Source organism: Phaenicophaeus curvirostris, chromosome 14 (assembly GCF_032191515.1).
Source record: "Phaenicophaeus curvirostris isolate KB17595 chromosome 14, BPBGC_Pcur_1.0, whole genome shotgun sequence".
Taxonomy (NCBI): Eukaryota; Metazoa; Chordata; class Aves; order Cuculiformes; family Cuculidae; genus Phaenicophaeus; species Phaenicophaeus curvirostris.
This window is the reverse complement of record NC_091405.1, coordinates 18,884,885-18,907,675: the sequence shown is the minus strand read 5'-3', so window position 1 is coordinate 18,907,675 and position 22,791 is coordinate 18,884,885. Positions and strand designations below refer to the sequence as shown.

Below are 22,791 nucleotides of genomic sequence, written 5' to 3'. Positions count from 1 at the left end.
TGCTCTACACAAAACATCGCTGCTTTAACTGTAGTTGGTTTGGGACTTTCCAGGTCTGCAAGAACATCATTTTTCTTGACTGTTATAATGGTTGGAATAAACTGGAAGAGGAAAGACACCAAGTATCTGATCTCCCTTGAGCACTGGCCCACACGGTCCTGCAAATTGTGGAAGATGGTGTTTGGTGTAGTTGGCTGAATATCCTTAAGATGACTGCTCCTCCGCTACGTGAGAAAGAAGGTTTTTTCTTATCCCTAAAATGACTGTCTTCAATAAGCAGTGATTCACTGAACTAGCCCTGAAGCTGCCTCTGGAAGCTCAGTATTCAAAAACCATCTGTGCCAGCAAGTACCAGGAGAGGGCTTTCACTTGATATTTAAACAAATTATACCCTCAGATATTTCAAACACACACTCTGTATTTATGTATTTTGGGATACTAGCCATAGGTCTGGATGAAAAGCCAAATTATTTAATTGTTATTATCATTAAATACAGAAAAATACTTGCATTTAACCTCGACGCTTTAATTCCACAGTAAAAAATGAGGGACTTCAAAATGGGCCAATTCTGCATTCATGCCATCTTAGCGCCACACAAATATTTAACTTGGAAAGCTACCTGACCAAGACTTGTGATGGTTAATGCTTTTCTTATAGCCTGAACTCATACAATTACATGAAAGTATCTACTTCATAAACAAAACAAATTTTTTATCCTAATTCTTAAAAGCCTTAGAATTCAAGAAAAAGGTTTGAAAATGGGAAAAGGGATAGATTACAAACGCATAAGGTAAACAAAAGCAACTAAATAATTATTATTTTTAATTTGACATTAAAGATGGTTAAGGATAATAACTAATGGACATGAATTTAGGCTGCCTTCCCTTTCCTGAATGCCATCCACTGCCCTGCCTTTGCCATCCTCTGCTGTGTACCAAGACAAGCATTACTGGGACCCACACAGCAAAGCAGAATTAGGCCGTACTGCTGCTAATTGCACAACACGGTTCAGGATGGTTAGACACCTAACTTGATAATCATACATTAAATTCCAAAAAGCAGCACCACTTGAAGATATTTTTCCAATATTTTTGTCTAGCATCATTAAATAAATGTAAAAGACTATAAAATCCTGCAAATGTAATATTCTCAACTCTGCAAGGCAGAGAAGCTAAACTCTTCCCAAGGTATCTCGTTTCTCTTTACCCCTTCTCTTTTACTCTTGATCTAAACCACATTATAATAATAAGCAGGTGGAATTACTGATGAGCTGCTGGCTGCTACAGAGGAAGCTGTGTTTCTAGCAGACTATCTAAAATCCAAGACGAGAAAGATACTAAAAAGAAAGCGAATGAAGAGCAGGTGATCTCAAGTTTGCTGCCTCTGCCTTGTTGGAAGTTCCTTTTCCAGCGCTCACTGGGCTCTAGGCCAAACTACTTCAGCAAGCTAAGCAGAAACAATTCACTTTTTATTGTTGTTAGGTTCATTTTCTGCCAATTTATCAAATGGAAACGGGTTAGCACAGGGTGCAACAAAAGCCAGAGTCAATGAACAGGAAGAGGCAGGAACGCACAACCAGAGACTGGGATACAGATGCCAGTCAGATTAGCTCCAACTACTGTGTAATCACGGTCTGAATCGAGTCCCATGTTTGGTGGCAGTGCCACTCGAGCACGGCTCACCCCTACTCACCCACTTTTCTGTCAAATCTTTTTTCCCGTTTTTCAGAAAGGAATTTTTTATACGGCTGCATGGAGATGAGAATCAAAGACTACATATGATGTAAAAATAACCTCACTGCAAAACTGCTGATTTTCTATCTCCTCTGAAAAGGTAATCAAAAAATCCAGCCGTGCTCGTGCAGAAGAGGTGAGCGATGGGCTGGGCCTTGGTAACTTCAGCTCATCCTGCCATCCAAAACCAAAGTCTGGTTAGCTATAGCTTGAAATGAGCCTGGCAACATGAGACAGAGAACAAGCTTAATGAAATCACTCCTGAACAAAGCGCTGGTGGAAAAATATTTGCAATTATGAGCCCAAGCTTTTTCACATTTATAAAAGCCGTGTAAGAGCCATTTCTCTGTACACAACAAACAGTATTTGATCACAGATACACTATGCTTTTCCATCAACTTTTTCTCTAAAGCAACATAACTATCACTACTCCCTGAATTGACCTCCTGCTCAGATCAAAATGTTATTATTAAAAAGATCTGATATCCAAAAAGAAACTGTGAGCAAGTATTTCTGTTGAACCAACAAGTTGGATGGAAATTTAACATGTTTTTTTAAAAAATAAGGCCCAATGCAACTAAGTAAAACAGCAAACGAGAGAGTTCAGAAAAGGAAAAAAAAAAGTAACATGCAGGGGCAGAATGACTTGTAAATGGTATCTCTTTAGGTCAGTGAATGTGCCGTGTCCCAGCTGCAAAATAAAGCAAAAATATATGTCAAAAGACATTCATGAGGAGACCAGGAAATTCAATGACAAAAACTGGACATTCTGACAAAAAAAGAAAGGGCAGGCCAAGGAAGTTCTTGCAAACAAAGATTATCGGTAGCAAGAACTCAAGATGCTTAGAAATTGTGTGGAGAAATCAGAGGGTCACAGACCATAGTGGAAGTCAGACATTGGAAGGTGGAATTGGGCGAAGGGGATGTTTGTAAGGCAGGACATAGTCTTATAATGGGTAAATTTAGATTAAATCTTAGGAAGAAATGTTTCCCTATGAGGGTGGGGAGGCCCTGGCCCAGGCTGCCCAGAGCAGGGGTGACTGCCCCATCCCTGGAGGGGTTTAAGGCCAGGTTGGATGGGGCTTGGAGCCCCTGATCCAGTGGGAGGTGTCCCTGCTCATGGCAGGGGATGGAACTGGACAAGCTCTCAAGGTCCTTTCCAACCCAATGCATTCTACGATTATATAATTGTTCAGTGTTGTTTATAATCTTCAGAAGTCCAAAGAAGAGAAATCAGATAGTCTTAGACAAACAATGCAAATTTCCAGCACCTTTTTAGAGTGAAATGTATTTGAGGAGCTGAGTTAATGTCTACCTAGTGGCCCCAGTAAGTACCTCAGAAGAATAACACAAAGAGGGAGTTTCCAGCAGCCAAACTGCATGACACAGCTTCTACAATACTTTAGATCTTATCCCCAGAAAAGACATCGAATAATCCAGATACAGCATCCAAGTCCTTGAAATCAGCTTGCAGCCACGCACCGATGAGAGTTGGCCAAGACGGTTAGATGCTAGGAGCAGAGGGATGGGAGTAATTCAGTTTGAACTGGCAGAAGATCCACACAATTCACGACTCCAGGAAACCCATGTATCGGCAAAAACTTCAAGGATAATTTGTCAGTTGTGTAACACAAAAGTTCAGCACAATCTGGGCTATAGGAGCAACAAAAGGAAGGAAAAATCTCCAGAAGCCTTTGGGATTTGCCTCAGACCTTCTACTTTTCCTGAAGCAGAATACCAGGAGAGTAAAGAGCTTCTAGAGGGAGAGAGAAGCTATTCACCGCAACCCATTCGGGCCTATAGCTGAATAAAATGGTCCACCAAAAGCAACCACAATTTAATTCATCAAACTACAAAGCTTAAAAAAGGAACATTTTTAAAAGAAGTAATAGATAATAAAAAATTCTGATACTTAGGAGGAAATATTCCTTTGGTCAAGTAAAGACAAGCAATGTACATTTGTTAAAATCTGAAGGGATCCATGTTTTATTATAAGTATGGAGACTGAAAGGAAGGGAATGTGACAGGACAACACAAACGCCAGGAAGCTCCCTCAGTCTGAAACTAATTTGATCAGAAAACGAGAGCACCTCCTACATATATGAAGTCATAAAACATCTTTAGAGTATAAACAAGATCCACCTCTATTCCTAGCTCAGCTAATTCCTTAGCACTAATCTTAGCACATGAAAAGAGGGAGAAGCCAGATAAAAGCTACCCAAACCAGGAAATAAAAAGGCCTTTGGAAATGCCTGGCATTTAGACAGTCGAATGTCTGAGCCAAAACTGTTAGTCAGCTATTCAAAACAAAATGTTTGCATTTTCCTCAGAACAGACATATAATAGGGAAAATTACTTTGACTCCTATTGTGAAGGCATATTTAGTAGAAACAAAAGAAGCCCAACTCTATCTGTACTAACAACTCCGTACTCTTACAGAGTTATCCAAGGTAATGCAACTACGTCATCCTAGTTCTCCACCTTGGTTAATATCTATCACACTCCTCATGATTTTCCATTCCATCGTGTAGTACAGGTGCTTCTCTATTTAAGACAATGGGAGAATCATGCTACCAAAACAGAGTCTACCCCTAGAGCACAGTATTCTTATGAAAATTACATACAATTTAGCATGGTTACAAACTCGTTTGTGCATTTGGAGGGGACAATCAGCCATTCTGTGAGAAGTTCTGACACACAATTGACACAAAACCACACTTACTGGTGTACGACAAGCTCTTAGCCCAAACTGTAAGCAAGACTACAGTTATGTTTTTCCAGATATTTCTTCACGCTCTACTCTTTTTTCTGTTTTCCTTTGGATTATGAAGAGGAGAAAACCAGTATAAAGGCAGGAAACGGATTAATGGGAAGACCTATACTTCACATGTAACTTACTTCTACAATATTCCTTAATTATCTGTTGGAAGGTAACACCTGAAAATACGACTACAAGAAGGTGCCATTTTAACTGGATGCAAGGCAAACTGGAGTCACAGTCCTTCTAATTCAGTAATTTGCATCATGTTTTCCAAGTTACACAATTCACTGAAAATACTGGCGTGTAGCACCTCTACTTATTCTTACCAGGTTTTGAAACAATAAATTCTCTTACTATGAGCACAGACACATACCTCTCCTCCTGTAGAAAGCAGTCCAGGTGAATCAAGCTTCCGTTTCTTCCGGGGACCGATAGCTGCCAACGCAGTTAGATTGGCATCCCTCTGCCTCATTTGTGCAAGTTCTTGTTGCTGCATCTATGAGATGGAGAAAAACCTGGTTAGTTTTTATTCTGTTGTCATTTCAAAAAGTTATTCTCAGACTTGTAAGCATGAAGTAAAAGTCACACATGAGCAATCCCTAAGAGTACTTTGCTGTTCCAAGAAATACCATTTTAGCAGCTCAAGCGTGCAGCCTTGCAGTACAGTAATAACAAAAGTAGAGAAGTTGTCTTGACTTTCCACAGGATTTCTCCACGTAATTTTTTCCACATAACTCAATTGCTTTTGAAAACTCCATCCTTGTCCTTGAAAACTACCTCACTTGAAAACTACTACACTACACGGTAATTACACATCTCCAGTAAGACTGATATGAACAATGTAAATACCAATTCAAATCCTCAAATTATATCTCATTTTCTTTCATCTCAGATTTAATTTGAGTATTTCAAATATACACTTGATATTTGCTTTATAAAACATCATATCTAAATGAATAAGAGATCTGTATCTAAACATTAGCAGAAGGTAATGCTGACGCAAAAACCCTATGAACTGAATTTACAGCTGTTTTCCGTGGTTAGGATTCAGGTAACGCTGCATTTGACTGGTCTGAGACTAAGAAAACAACCTGTCAGCTCCACTATGTAACGGTGTAGAGTGCTACAGGAAAGAGAAAATACTCTGTTCAATGCATGAGGAAGAGGTACGATTGCATATTCATTATAAACTGTATGATCCTATTAGAGAGTTAATGATGAGACATATTCCCACTAACAATATCACTTAAATAAATATTCTGATCGCCAACACTACACAATGATAAGCACTTGGGTAACACAACATATGATTCTAATTAGATGAAAGCCTTCATTGCTCTTAGTAATCATTCTTACTAATTTCAAAACTTTGAGTTTGCAAAATGCTTCAGTTCAGAGGAGGTATTTGGTTTCTAATCCCGTGGATGTTGTACTTGCTCCCCTTTCAACAGAACGCACAGATTACCTCAAGAAATGCAGCAGTGGTAATAGAAACATTGGATGGTACAGGCACAATTCTTCATTAAATCCAAACTGAACCGACAAGCATAGGTAGAATTGTCTCAGCCGTTACTGATATGTAACTGCACATAGAAGAGGGGCCTGAACTACACTGGCCAGTGCTAAAAGGAAAGGAGGCTTAAACAAAAAAGTACCAACAGGCAGTATCTCTTCGCCATTCACTTCTGCCTGGACAAAGCAGGGCCGTTTCATGCATCCTAATTAGTGCATTTTTCAAGTTTATCCATTTAGCCATGCAACATATTTTCAGGTTCCTCAGAATGAGCAAATTCAGTGCATTTAGAGTTTGCAAACTCACTTTTTACATTTTTATGCTCTGTATTTCACAGCTTCAGTTATTATCCTAACTTCAGTATAACATTATCTACCAATACACATCTTGTTTATCTACAGGATAAAAGAATTTCCTAAATATAAAAAAGGAAATGTGGAAAAATGCCTAAATAATAGTGCAAAGGTCTATACATACTTCTCTTTGCCAACTCATATTAGGTTTTTAGCTCAAATATCTTTGGCTCTCTTCCAGATTAAATGCCAGTTAGACAGACCTGCCCGCTTACCCTTTCAAGGTAGATAGCAACAGTGGTGAGCTCTAATCATTTACAAAGGTCATGATCGGAAGCTAGCCCGTAAGCAGTCATTTAAAATTCGATTGATCCCTATTTGTAGTCAGGGAAAGAAAATGGACATTTCAGCTGTATTGTAATTATGAGGCTTCAAGGCAACTGTAAATAGATGTGCAAATCCAGATACTGGCAAATACCTTAGAGAAGAAATTATTACTATAGTATAACATATATCCAGGAAAGGTTGAAGATAAAACTGCATATAAAAAAAGATCAATCATCTTTTTGCTAATTTGCCATGCTTGCAGCCTATAAGGGTTATCACAATTATCAGAAGCCTGATGAATATTTAAGCGAGGGCCAAGTGGCTCGAAGTGATCTAAGACAAAGTTGTGAAGCGGGTGGCTTCGCAGAGTCAGAAATTTTGCACTGCGGTAAGTATCCATTTCCTGGGAGATGTGGTCAGGAATGTAGTCCGATAGATAACTGGTATACAAAGATGTGATCGGCTTAGCCAAAGTCCCTCTTTTCAAACCAACAGCACCCTAACACGTGGCTCCCTGTTCCACCTATGCTGCTCTGTACAGCGATTGCACCAACAAGAGCACCCAGTGCCTCTGGAAAGTTGCTCCAAGAACTATAATTGAAGATTCTTTTCATTTTGCACATACAAATGGTAAGGCAAAACATGTCATTTCTCTAAATTCCAGACAAATCTTGCCTTCACTTCAAAACCTGCAAAACGTCTGGTGTTCTTTTACCAGAAAAACATGGAATAGATTCAGGAGTTTGCAGAAGGGTCTGCACTCATTTATTCCTCATGTTCTCCCTTCTGTCTTCTTTATTCAGTGACAAGAACTAAAGGTATTTCTTGATATAACATACTAACTCTCGACAGTTGTGTTAGCCTGGTTGCACTGACAGACCAAAAAAATGGTCAAGATTTTCAGCTCTAACTTAGCACATGCTGATGGGACTAACAGATGCTAACACAAATAAGGAATATACTGCCAGGTATGAAAACACGAGGCAGTTTCTGATCCTGGCTTTACAGTACACATCTTGGTACACCACAAGAGAAAAGAACAACCTTCTTATGTAAACCTTAATGAATGCTGATCAAAAAATATCAAACACATCAAACACACGTGCATCATCAGTAATACTGCAGTATCCTGGTGTTTTATAAACTAAGGGACGCGATCCCCTTCATAAAGACACTTACACATGCTGCTAACATCTGGTTCAACAGGACCTTTTCCCAATTACTGCTACGGAGATATGAGCTATTTTTAATAGTCAGAAAACTTGATTATAGTTACTGCAGGTATCTTGCAAGAAGTTCCAAAATAGCCAAATAGTTCTTGGGAGCTGTGTAATTAACAGAGATTGAATTACTCTGCTTTGGTGTCCACCTGTAAGACGTACCTCTCCTACCACCAGCTGCCAGGTGCTGGACCCAGACCAGTGGAGGCTCTTTTCCTCAGTATCCTCTGTCTCTGCATGAAGCAGAAATGCTTTGCAATCAGTTTTGCATACATAGTTCCAAAGTAATCACCCTCTGAATTCTCAGTGCTAAGAATAACATTAATTATACGTAGCCACCTTCAGTGCTCTGAAATTATTCTGAAAAGCACTTGTGAAATTAAAGCTACAGAAGCTTCTTACTTTACCCGATCAATTAAGTCTTGAAGTAACAAAGCATCCTGTTATTACAGTATCGCTTATCTTCTAAGCCAGTTAATAATTCCTAGATATTTGAACAAATGAAACACCTGTAAATATCTCAACATCCTGAGAACAGAAATACAACTTCTGTTAATCAAGGTGATTTAGCAGAAATGAATCTAACTCTCTAAATCAACCAACAAGATGCAACTGCTTGACAGCTGCATTCATTCACACTCTCATTTTCATATCGGATCGGTTATGCAATATCGTTCTTTAACTTGCCTCCACCACAATTAATATGGATATATTTATCAATAACATGTTAAAATTTCTGCCCTCTGGGAAGGAAGCAGTGCTTCATTCAGAACCACAATAATCAACAACAATTAGCTTTTTTGAAAGTAAAAATATTTATCTAAAACAGATAAATATTCCAATATGTATTATACAAGAAAAAAGCTCACAAGTGAGATGCTGTTCCTTGCTTCTTATCTAATCCCAACTCATTTTTAGCATGCTATTTAGTTACTGAGAAGTATTTTATTATTTAATGACAACTTTAACTTAAAAAGATCCCTTTGATGAGAAGTACAGTATAAGAATTAGGCACCAATATTATTTCACATAAACAAGTTTTCTTCTCTGTGACAGCTGTGTAACACTAAAACCACAGAAAAAGCACTACTTTACTACTTCACTAAAGTAAAGCTAACAACAGAGGTTCTAAAATTTGAGTTTGTTTTCCTGAGATCATTATTTGCTATGATACACTTAGGTATTCCAGAAAGCAGTGCCACGAGCCATATGCCACAAGGAAGACAGCCATATGTCTAGCTGATGTATCAACATTACATCTTAAAATCTAGTTTAATAATTTCCAAAACCCAAGAACATGCTTATTCAGTGCGTGCTTTGTAAGTAATTTTGCAACAGAATCCTAGAGTTTACTTCAAGCCTTTTGTGCACTATAAGCCATCATAAGAACAGGCACTGAGACACTAATAAATAAACACAAGGTGGGAATACATGCTCAGTGAAGTTTTTCTTTAGTTTCCACTTCTACTGGCAGTTGTGGTAGTTCACTCAACAGGAAGAAACCACCTGATTCACAAATGAGCATGGATACATTTTCAAGACTTCTTTAAGAACTAAATCCCCCACAGAATCACTGAATAGTTTGGGTTGGAAGGGACCTTAAAGCTCATCCAGTTCCAACCCCCTGACGTGGGCAGAGACACCTCCCAGCAGATCAGGTTGCCCAAGGCCCCATCCAACCTGGCCCAGCCATTACTCTAACTAGTACTGTAATCACCACAGAGAACACTGAAGATTATGTTCACTTTTCTACCAGATCAACTAAACCGAGAGCAAATTCAAAGAAGTTATGGCTAGAGAGAAAAGTTCTATGGATTTGTTCGAGGCATGAATTTGGTCTGCAAAGACAATTGTAAAACGAACGCTGGATTCTTGCATGAACACCTACAGATGAAGTCAAACTCCTTCTCCAGTGGAAAAAATGGAACAGCCTAGCAGCGGTTGCAATCTCTACTGTCGATCCTTCTCCTCAGCGAGCACAGAAGTCTGTTTACATTAGCTATGCAAAAAACCCAGTGAATCTCTCCCGCTCACCTGAATCAACAGGAAAAGGGAATGTCAACCAGCAAATGAGGCACTGCGCTACTCATCAGAAAGATAGTTGTTCAGAACCATGAGTAAAAAGCATCTCCACAAGAAGGTGAAACATGCTCCAAATGGAGGGAAAACCTAAGCAAAAGATGTAGATGAAATATGTGCCTGAGCTGTAGCTGCTAAGGATGGAACTAGGAGAAAGTTCCTTCAATATGAGCAGAAAGCAAGAGGATGACTGGAAATATTAATAATTAGGTCTACAAATAAATATCATCAAAAAATAAAAAGGAATTGAGGGAGTGGCATCACATTAGACAGAAAGCTCAAGGAGATGTTTCCCTACCCACAGGAGAAAATCAGGGATGTGGTTTTGGCTGGAAGGAAAATAACCCAATGATAAAGAGACAGAGATGATTGTGGAGATAAAGAAGGAGCTTGAGAAAGCAGTCAAGTATGTTTAAATATTGTCAGTATTGGACTGATAATGGAATAAAAGTTGAGTTACAGAAGTTTCTGTAGTCACAGAGCCAACTCACCCCACAAAGAACCAGATTTTAGCTACTTATGGTTCCCACCACAGTTCAGAAATACAACCTAAGAAGAAACAAGGACAGAGAAGAGGCTAACAGCACAACAGAAGCTATAAATATTGACAGACTGTAAACCGCAATCGAGAATGAAGACAGCCAGGAACAAATGTTGAACAGGAAATTGGCAACGGAGAGCATTAAATGGCAGAAATGCTTGATGAAAGCAAGATCATATAAACAATGATTTAGGCATTGATTTCTAGCCAATAGGCATCAATGGAGATCCCTCCTAATTCTGTTTGCGATGGATGGTTTAATTCCTGATAACAGGGTCATATGCTTGGAAAAGCTTGTCTTAATTGATGGTTCTGCAACATGTATCTATCAGTCTCAGACAGTGATTACACCCCCTGGAAAAACATCTTTTTTTGCTGAGGAGAGCCTGAAATGTGGAACCATTACACACGTCCTAAGACGCCCACAACAGAAGGTGCAATGAAAAAAATGAAGCTCATTAAAAATGCCAGTAGTAACCTCAACAAGTTCAGGACAATGATGAAGAAGGATCGGTACGTCAGTGAACTTCAGAGAGAGCGCTGAAAACCAGACAGTGTCTGCAGGATGCCCATGCTGTGCTCCCGCCTCTCTCCCGCGTTACCGGAGTCTCCAAAGGTCAGCACAACTCCTACAGCAACAGCACGCCAGCTGGGAAGAAAGTGCCCCAAAGCAGCTGAAGTTTAGAAGTAGTGCAGCAAAAAATGCAATACCAGAGAACCTTTACACGTGTAAGAGCAAATCAAACGCTGAACGCATTCTGTAAGACTTTAAAACAATTCCAGCTCTGCCAAATTACATCTGATTTTCTTCATTACAAAGGAGGATGCTCCTTCTCCACAAGTGTTCCATCATCACTTGCAATGGCTGCACAGACACTGGAAGCAGATCAAGATTTTACTTTACTTCTCTTCCTTTTTTTTTCCCTCACCTTTCTCTTTCCCACACACTTTTAACAACGGCTGAAAATTAGTTCATAGTGTTTAAAAAAATCTCCCTAGGCAAAGAATAAGTTGGGAACACTTCAGCCCCTAAAATGAATGTTTTTCAAAATAATGAGCAACCAAATACAGTTCTGGAACCTTAACTGGGGTCCTTTTGACCAAGTGCCTTTCTTACAATAGAGATTTATGTTTATTATCTCTGATTTCATTATGTTTCTGAAGTTTATTCAAATCTTCCATTTACGTTTGCCCTACCTATTACTTTCAACACAACACGTCAAACTTCTGATAGAGAAAATGCCAAGTGTATCCTGCCTTTTATTTTTACTTTTTCTCTGAAGAAAAGCCTTAACTGTAATTTTCTCAAGTTACATACATTGCCTACTTAAGTGCAATCTTTTAAATAATTATCAGTAGAACTACAATTTTATCTCCTACTCAAAACCATACATATACTACTCAAGACCATAAACTGTTAGAACTGATCCAGATATATTTATACTCCTAGATATAATTTTCTTGGAAGTCTCCTTAAAAGATTACTTACAGCTTATAAAAAACCTAAAGCATGAAGAATTTTGAGAGCGACTTTAAAAAGCCCTGTGATTTTTTAACATACTATGTCTCTGGTACCATTTTATTCCTCAAATACTTAGAAGTTCTCCTCGTGCCATTAGTGCCTCTTATCAACTAATGCTCTTTATGTTTATCTGCAAACTTCTTTTGCTTAGTTCTGTATGTTCCTGGTCGGTTGGCTTTTTGATTTTCCAAATGAAACACACTACTTTAGCTTAACTTAAACCATTTATATCTTCAATTCTACTACCATCTCATGCCTTTTGTTACTTTTATTTCTATTCCATCTCTGGCACATGCTTGAAATGTGAAATAGTTAAGAAACAATTACACCAGAACTGTACCAAAACCATGAGGAAAGCACATTCTCAGTTAGCACATCAATGGAATCAACCGAAGACTGAGGCACGTAGAAAGCTCTCAGTTTTGGGGACGTGAAGAGTGACAGTCATGCTACAAAATCTCCAGTCAGTCTAAAGCATTTTCCTCATTTTTCCAAATTAATATTTCTATTATTTTGGTAAAATTTCTCTCCCTACATGCCATTATCACAAAACCTCAGAACAGCAGCATTTGAAATACCAGTTAGGAGGAAAGTCTGGCAAGAGGCTTTATTTTAACTAGGTTATTCTGACAAAACATGCCCAGATTTTGATACCAATCCCTTACCACTCTTATGGGAAATGCACGTCTTGAAACTGCCAGCCTCATTTGAGGAAATGAGGCAAATGGAGCAGTCTACTAAAAATCACTTGGCTGTACTAAGTAATTTTAATCAAACAGTTAGAGAGAATGGCATTGAAGTTAATTTCTGAAATGTTGTAAACAGATGGGAAATGTGTAGTGGAGAGACTGGTTGTGCACTTTTAACGCAATATCCTTTTCTGCAGTCTGGGCTGTGGTTTGATCAAGTCTAAGTGACACGACAAAATGAATCTTCATTTATTCTGAAACTATATTCGACTGAAGAACAGACAATATAGCAAGTGTGCTCCTCTCTTTCCAAAGTAGGATTGGAGGCAGAGCAGTACAGGGAACGAAAATAGCCAGACGCCCACCTTCTTCTCCCCCTTGAAAGTTGTGAGGGTAGTCCTGGGGGTTCACTTCCAAAATGGAAGTTCCACTGGGGATGCAAAACAAGCTCAAAATTTAAATAATCTACATTTTTTTCTATTTCAGATTTAACTACGGCAAGCCTGCCCCTGCTCATTTCTCCTGCAGATCAAGGGAACAACACACCACGGTGTGGGGACAAAATATTCCAAGCAATTTTTCATACACTGACAAGTAGTAAATTAGGGAATCTTGTAAGTACAATACAGTAGTCATCCCCTTCTATTGATCACATATAATTTACATCTTACAAAGATGTGAATTCTTGCATTCTCACTCCACAAGGAAAATCTCAATGATTTATTCATTTCAAATAAAAAATAGAAGGTAGATGAGAAGAATTACTTCACAGGCTGTAGCTTTCTCAGGGCACTAGTGCTAGGCTCTTCTTTCGCACTGCCCGAAGGGCCTTTGTGTGCAAGTCCCTCTAATTAACAAGGTGAATCATGCAGCAGTTCCCTAATTAGTGAACATGACAAGCCAATGGAAACAAGCAGACAGACCTGGCGTACAGATATGGTCAACAAAAGGCACAGCAACACACCATTAAAAAAGGGCTATTTCATATAAATAAAATACAAAAAGTAAGACAACTAGTGTAATATCTAACCTCCCCTTTCGTGTTTTATGCTTATTCCTCATTTATTGCAGATATAAATAACGACACGATAAATCACGGTTTCCAACTGCAAGTCACATCACCTCTCCAAAATCAAAGCAGCTATCCTACATGAATAAGCATCTGCTTAAGGGGCAGTATTTGTTTTCTCTCTTGTTTTTCTGCTTTAAAGAACTGCAGTCACTTTAAGCTTAGAACTTTAAGAATCCCTTAATTAATTCTATTCAAAATTACTTTTTCTTGAAATGCTTTTTCACCAATGAATAAACCGGGTGCGGTAGTTGCATTATTATTATTGCATTATAAAAATGCCTACATTCCCAATATGTAATGATTTCTAACTTTCGTGTAAGGATAAATAAATAAATAATAAAAGTGAATAATCAAAGAATCAGATTTGCATTAAAAAGGAAACGAGATGATCTAAAATGTACCTCCTTACAGTCATCTTTTCAAGTAAAATAGTTTTAATCTTTCACTTTTCCTTCTGCTTTTCCCAAAAATACTCTCCCCATCTCCAAAACAACACATGGGGGGTTAATTAATTTTCATTTTATTGAACCTTTGATTTAGATCTTAACAATCCTTCAGCATACTAAAAGTCTAAAATGTGTGTCACCAACAGCAGAATGTAATTCTTCACAGAAAAATTCCACTATATTCTTTGCTCTCTATTCCTTGGCTCATTTTAATAAGTGGGGAAAGCTACAGATTATCCCTTCAGTACAGGTTCCTCATCCTCACAGTTCTGAAAACAAGTATTTGTGACTTTCCTCTTCTAATTGGGTAAGATTTCCTTACATTCCAAAACTGATGTTCGAAATACCAATGTTTAAAAACCCTTTAATTTTCTGGCCAGTCCAGTTTTAAAATTATGGAACTAAAATTCTGGCTTCTAAGTAATAACGGTCCTACCGGCCTTTAAAGGTTCCTTTTTGGCTATAAAAGAATATTTAATGATGATCTATCATAGAACTGATTAACTGTTTCCAAGCAGCTAGAAATTCAGTGGAAAAATTCACGATAAATACACTCAGAGATCACAAGCCGAAAGCTGAAATCACTACAAGCTCTTTGCCGGGTTCATTTTTTTCCCTTCCTAGTCTATGGGAACTTGCCCTAACTTCTCTCAGATGCCACCGTTCTTAGGACAGTGCAGAAAAGCTTCAAACCCAGCCTGAAAAGGATCCTCTTGTAACATCAAGGCACAACGGATAATCTGCTAACAACTGAACTATGATCTGCCATATGCACAGAGGAAGTGTTCAGCAAACAACCTGTCACAAACGCTTATTGTTTCCATAACCAACTCACCAAAGGACTCCGCTTTATAAAATATACGGCAAACTCTGCAACACAATTTATTATCAAAGACAGCTGTAATTAAATGTGAAACTACTGCAACAAGAAAACAGATCCGGTGCATTAAAAAAGAACTTCGCGTCCTTCTTTGCTTCTTAAATGAGAAAAACAGAGGGAGGAGACTGGAAATAGGTGTTAAATGTGCAACAGCAGAAATTAATGCAAAATCACAAACTTTTTAGTTGATTTTCCAATAAATGGCACACAAACATAGATTGGTTTATATATAATTACAAAAATACTTTGCATTTAAGTAAAAATGTTAAATGTAGCTGCTAATAAAAAAATCGTAACTGTCCACAAGAGATGTTTTGACAGATTGTATCCAACAGCAGAGGGACAAATTTTCCTTTTTTTGAATACTGCTGCTGATGTCAGTAATTGCTCCAGAATTAAAACAGTGTGAAAGAGAAGAATTCCATTTCCAATATTTTAAAGATGAGGAATCTACATTCAATAGGTGACAGGAGCAAAAATGCTCTAGGACGCAAAAAGGACAAAAATAAAACTCCCTAAGACAGAATAGTCTGATCATTCTCCTATTTGCCCCACCGTCTCCCACACTCTCAGCGTTCCTGAACGTCGGCATATCTGCTAAGGCAGAGATTTCCTTCTCCATCAGGTTTAGAGGGTTTGTTTTTCAAATTTCAGTGCTAACTAGAAATAATCTCTCCACATGGATAGATGGGCAGATGAGCAGTATTCACTCAGGAATTATTTTTAATGCCTCAGTTACAATTACCCAAGGCTATTGATGAACTGCACATTTATGACTTTTCTTCTTTTGTACAGCTGAGCAGATCACAAATCACCAGATACGGGAACGCTCACAGAATTGTCCATTGACAAATTTAAGAAACGTGCATTTTAGGTAACATGACAAGATATTTCAGTATGCATTACGGATTGTTCTATATTCAAGAGCAGAATGGCATCACACATTACTGAAATCCCAGCACCTTGACTGCCCACAACACACACAAGTTCAGCTGTTTTATCTCTATGTAAATAACTGAGATTAAACCTTGACAAAACTGGGATTAACAAATGGTTTTAGAACACTGTGCCAGTGCCCCATGACCTGAAGTTACCTCCCTCCCCTGAGAAGTGCCAGCTCCAGTATAATCCAGACCATTGTTCAACTTACATTCTAATCTAAGGTGCAAATTTTCAGCTCGAGACTATATTACAGAAGTTTATGGGGTTAGTGAGTGTAGCTGCGTGTTCTTCCGATGTATTCCAGGAAGGGAAAGGTCTGCAGTCATCTAGATCATTAAAAAGGTAAAATAGTTAAAGGATGCTAATCATTTATATTCTTAGAGGGGAAAAGAAATCATCCCGCGTTTGTGTTTTCTGACACATCCTAGTAAACCATGAATTCCCTGAACTTCAGAAGGAAAAACTGGCAACTGCTAACAACAGACCATTATTAAAATATGAAATAATTTTGTTGAATACTGAATTTACTCCTTCTCAAAGTAGGAAGCTGAAGGTGTTTTACTTAATTAAACAGCACCATATGAAGTGAAGTAATAATGTATATTCAATGACCTTCTTAATTCCAACCTGGTGATTCTATGATTATTACCTCTAAGACCCAATGGACATTCCTAGAGGTTCTACAAGCACCCTATACTGGGGAGCCAACCCCACTGCTCCACAGCTGGTAGATGCCCATTAGAGCCACAAAGGGTCGACTCCCTTAAGACTAGGGGCTCCTTACGAAAATATATATTAAAGTTTCCCAAAATTTAAGCACAGGCTTTGAAAATAGAAAGCCAGAATCACCCTATTTCTCATAAAATGTTCTCACCAATTTCACTTCTATTATGTTTCTTACGAAGTGAACATTCTCCCTCACTCCTATCTTCCTATATAAAATTGATAACCAAGTTCAGTTTTTATTTTCAATCTAATTTTCCATTTTGAATATCTGACACCTTCCTCAAGCTTACCTAACTTGTCAGACACGTTTGTCAGATACGAGCACTTGTTTCAGGACAGACTGTCTTTTTTAAAATTTTTTTTATATAAATCATTCTTACTTTGGGAGAAATTAATAGATTTTCATGCACCTTGTCATGTGAATATGACTTTTGGCCATATAGGTTAAAACCCCTTTAAAATCCTGATAGTAGGTCAAACAAGAAGATGGAAGAGAAATCTCCAGGAGTCTGCGTGGTGTTATTTCTGTTTCAAGAATATAAATATCTGTTCTGAACAAAACCAGATTTAACAGTTGCAAAAGGAAAGGACACAGAAGTGTAAGGAAGCCTGCTCTGTACTTTTGATTGCTTATTGAGACGTTTGCCTAGCTGTGCAGGGTCAACAAATCCATTGCATCATACTGGTTTCCAGTTCCCTTTGCTCTGCTCCTGCAGACACCAAGATACCAGTTTCAAGGAAGTTGTAACACCTCAGTACAGATGCTCATCAGCACAAATATATAACATACTTCCCCATTCCAGAACATCCGATTCATATGTTTCTGAATATTTCCATGGAAAACTAGAAGTCAACAACCAATTTGACGACAATTTTCAACACTAAATGAAATCAGAAGTCTTACAAGTCGTTACTCAACCAGCTAATAACATTAAAAATACAGAAATACCTTTCGAGTGTTTACATTTTAGAGATAACAATATCTACCTTCAGTAAAGATGTACCAGAGGGAAAAACGACTACCCTGTTTACACTGTGAATGGCAATAATACATTTTATTTACTTAAAAAAATTACTGTTACTAAAGAGGAACTACTTTTTGGGGGTAAGTTAAGCAGCATCTCATTATTCAACTATGACTTAACTACCAGGAGACTCTTTCACAGGCTGACACAAAGGTATTTTTTTATGACAAGACTGAACTAAAAATAGGAAAGAGATGCTAACACACCTATCATGATCTCTGCACGTCACTGACTAACCTTGTAGTTTATGAGGAGAGGAGATATATAAATATAGAATCATAGAATAGTTTGGGTTGGAAGGGACCTTAAAGATCATGCAGTCCCACCCCTGCCATGCGCAGGGGCACTTCCCACTGGATCAGGGGCTCCAAGCCCCATCCAACCTGGCCTTGAACCCCTCCAGGGATGGGGCAGCCACCACTTCCCTGGGCAAAATACATATATATATGTGGGGGGGGTGTTTATATATAGAAACAGATATAAAAATCTAGCTACAGAATGAAATGTTTAGGATTTACTCAGTAAAAACTTACTTATTTTCAACCTATTGTTAACTGTAATAAATATTCCTTACAACTCTACCATGATAAACTCCTGAAAATGCCAACAAAGCTCCTGTTCACATGATGCTCCAATAAATACTTTCATAGGTAAGTACATAACCATACATCGCCACATCCCAGCACAGACCGGAGATGCTGACCAACCTTGTAGGAAAGTTTTCACATACCTTTACAAAACAGATTTGCCAAATCCAGTTATTTCTTTGTATCTGATTTTACAATCTGCTAAATAAAATACACTTCAAGAGAGCTGTGAGAATGAATGTCTTGTGTATCTTCTCAATTACCTGCAGATACACAGAACTATTGTATGCACTTGTATCAACTCTCTCAAAAATGGGCCGGCAACGAAGTTTGAAATGACTCTTTCTGAGATTTTAATATTATGGTTCCAACCTTAGCTTTTTAACTCTGCTCCCGTGAACTCTTTCATCTTCCACTAAGAGGCTAGAAACAGATCACAGATTTTATGAAGCGCATGCATTTCAAACGAGGTCCTGCCATTGTGAGATGACAGCACATGCAAATGCTCCTCCGGACCGCAGCCGGGAAGGAGATGTGGGGACCAGGGGCAGATCTTTGTCTGGGGGTCTCGCACAAAGACGAGAGGGAAGATTTGTCCGCAGGAGGCACGCAGCTGATCGCTGCCGGCCAGCTGCTGGTGCAACGCGCAGCACCCAGACCGAGTGGGCAAAGGAACAGAAGATTTAGGAGGTGCGCCCCGATCCCCTGCGGTTATAGCATGTGATGGGGAGCGCCCGCGGGAACTGGGGGCAGATGAAAGCTGGCAGCTGTGCGCTGCCTCGGGCGCTCCGAGGCTGCCAAACAGGGCTTACAAACATGTTAGCTCAGCGGCAGAATTAAAGCCCTCATTCAGGTTTATTTTGGAGCAAGAAACCAATGTGCATACAGAGGATGGGGGAAAACTTGCCCTGCAGGCTGAAGCCTAAGTACACCTTGACCTCTCCTTGCAAGCTTCTATATTGTAGGGCAGGCTTGACTACGGGACCAAAACATCTAAATAATCATTTAGACTGTTGTCCAAGCAACCTCCTCTGCTCCTGACAAGCAGGCACAGCTGACGTTTGCTGCCCTCTACTTACTAAATAGGCTTAAATCATATTCTGAAGTCTCAAGCGCGATTATTTTGCCAAATCAGCAGGGAAGTAAATCTGTTGCAGTGTTTAGATAAAACAGTTATGTGATTTTTCCACATTCACGGCTTGCTCCAGATGAAAACATCTATTCCACCCCACCCTCCCCTTTCTTTTTTTTCCCCGGTTGTGCCAGAGTGACATACTAAGCACGAGGCTGTTTCTACCTCAGGAAGACTCATATTTAGACAAAATACCACTGAGGCAGAAGAACAACTGGAAATTCAGTCTTGACAGCTTCCTTGCAGAAACTGATCCAGTACCTATATCTATACCTATATGTGTATATCTTTAGGTATACAAAAAGGTTATAAAGAATCTTTCAGAAAAGGAAGTACTATTGTATGCATCCCTCACCGCCTCTCCTGGAACCTCTGGACCCACAGCACTGTTAGTACTCAGGAGAGGCAAAGCCTTGTGATCTTCATCACAAATCTCACACCACAAAGGTGGAAGAAAACAGTTTCCTTATCTCTTCACCAAGCTCTGTTGCCTGAGCATCCAAAAGCGATCAGAGAAGAGGGCTGCCACCCTCCACTCTTTAGCAGTGCCTCAAATTCCAAAAGCAGCAGCACTGGTTATTCCTACAGACATGGGAAGAAAACTGCAGGGGATCTGAAGGGCTGAAAATACTGCTGTTACTCTCCTGCAGTGGAAAAGTTAGAGATCACCTTCAGGGAATTAATTTTACAAGAGAAAGTTTCTGCTGGAGCATTTTGGTGAGATTCAGAAAAGCGAATTTCAGCTTCAGGAATCCTTTACCGAAAGCTTACACCATGCTAAAGCCAAGCTCTGGAAATCCACACTTAAGTAGTCCTGTTGGTTTGTAATGAGAGACTACTTGTTACAGCAATCTTTTATTAGACAGGACTCCATCGGTGCGTACACACCCCTGAAGACAAAGCAAACAACGCGGCTGAATTTCTCCTCCCCTGCCTCCTTATATCAGCTTCTCAAAAAAAGCAATGTAGAATTTGTAATGGGTTTTGCTCTTTGGGAAATACTCAAACACAAACCAAATATATTTCACAACAGAGCTAAATGCTAATTTAAAAATTACTCTCAAGTCTTTCTCATTAGTTTTATTTGAAAATTATATTATTAAATTACACATTTCTCATAGAAAATCTAAGGAAATGACACCGCTGCTGCATTAATTTGAAGGCTGCTATCTTTCAAATACCTCTTCTAGATTCAGTGAGATTTCAGCTAAGCCACAAACAACGCTTGACTGGACAGCCTGCTTTCTTGTTCCTTTCTCTTGTTATGCTTACCCACCCCATTTTGTTTCTTGTTAGACCCCGTTCTCCAAGGCATGAAACCTCACTTAGCTGTGCTTACAAACACCCCTAAACAACTCACAAACCTGACATGGGTCTTGCTGAGGTAGCACAACACGTGGATACGATACTCCTGATCCTCACACAATGCAGTCAAGATTTGTATGGACCTCTAGGGAGGGAGTAAATACAGGTCCAAGAGTTGTTTTTTAGATAGCAAGTATAAACAAACATTATCATAGAATAGTTTTGGATGGAAGGGCCCTTAAAGATCATCCAGCTCCAATTCCCCTGCCACGCGCAGGGACACCTCCCACTAGATCAGGCCCACGTTAAGAGAGCACTCTTATTTTACATTATAAAGACACATGAAATATAAAAAGAATATCTTACTTAAGAAAGGCTGTGTATTTAGCTCTTATACCAATACAACACTATTTGGTTTTAGAACGTTAAAATCAACAGTTACAGTCAGTCACAAAAAATAAGCACTTTAACTAAACAAGAGCTAGGGAGTACATGTAGCCTAAAATCATGCATCGCTGTGGAATTCCACCAACGTGATTTTGTAAAAGGAAATTATTATGTAGGATAGGATTGGCTTTAATTTAGATTTCTGCTAGACTAATGAGGTAATCTTGGGTCAAGCTTGGGTTAGAGAAAATAAAAAAACCTAGCCCTTGACTCAACTCTAATTAATATATGTTCTACCTAAGCGGGAATAAAACAAGCTGACTCAGTTGGAAAATATCATGGCCATTTCTTTGATCTCCTGGCATTTTTCCGTCAATTACCCAGTTTTCTGAGTCTGTGCAGCAAGGGTAACACCACACTTCATCTCCAGCCAAAGAGCTGCCATCACTTCTGCTCCAAGCACAGGAAAACAGGTTGGAAGTGTCATGGTCTTCAATTTTACAGAGAGCTAGGCAATACGTTCTGCTGAATAGTAGTACTACTACTGCCCGAAGGTCTTCAGGACTTAAAGGGGGCCTACAGGAAAGCTGGGGAGCGGCTCTTGATCAGGGAATGCACGGATAGGAGGTGGGGAACGGTTTTGAGCTGAAAGAGGGGAGGTTGAGAGGATATCTTAGGAAGAAATGTTTTTCTGTGAGGGTGGGGAGGCCCTGGCCCAGGCTGCCCAGAGAAGGGGTGGCTGCCCCATCCCTGGAGGGGTTCAAGGCCAGGTTGGATGGGGCTTGGAGCCCCTGATCCCGTGGGAGGTGTCCCTGCCCATGGCAGGGGGGGGACTGGATGGGCTTTGAGGCACCTTCCAACCCAAACCGTTCTATGGTTCTATGATGATTCTGACTTGGAAAATTCATGGCACGGTAATACCTTATCCTTGGTGACAGGAAAATTTTGGCAAATTCCCCTATCTTTAAACTAATATGAAACTTTGAAGATCTACACACCAGGCCTCATATGCAGTAAATTTATTATTACTGGCTAGATATCATCGTGTTTCTTCAGCAGCAGTATTTGCACATGCAAATCTAATACCACTCCTCTCCTGTCCTTCCCAGCAGTTCATAATCAACTCCAGTTATCAGAATTTGTGACTGTTATCTTTACATCTAAAGTATTATCTACTCAAAGGAAAAAAAAAACAGTTAACATAAAAGCAGTAAGCTCGATTACACGGCAGGATGTTCACAAGAGTATTCTGACTGATAACACACTGGACCACTTCTCTCTGAGATGCAAGTTTCATACCAACATTTGAAGCCACTGCAACAGCTTCATAACTTCAGGAAAACATTTTACAGTAAAGCCAAACCCATGGCAGCGGTGCATGGGCTCAGACAGCACCACAACAGCCCAAGCATTTTTCTGAAGCATTTTCCTGGGTACAAACCACAGACCTGTGGTAAAGGGAGAGCATAAACAAAGTGACTCTGTTATCTAACCTTCTACATGTATTGACAAAGAAGGTTGCATTCCTTCTGCATCACAGCTAGAGCGTTTGTAACCTGCAGAAAAATATTTATGAAACAACTAGGTTCTGAGGAATCCTTATTACCCGT

General features: G+C 39.2%; 1 protein-coding gene across 1 annotated transcript in view; it reads right to left on the bottom strand.

Annotated features, from left to right (window-relative positions):
- LOC138726807 (transcription initiation factor TFIID subunit 4-like) overlaps positions 1–22,791 on the bottom strand; it is a 125,995-nt gene that overhangs the window by 39,270 nt on the left and 63,934 nt on the right. Inside the window, exon 14 of the mRNA XM_069868818.1 lies at positions 4,869–4,991. Coding sequence (XP_069724919.1) covers positions 4,869–4,991 — 123 coding nt within the window. The remainder of the gene's footprint in view (positions 1–4,868; positions 4,992–22,791) is intronic.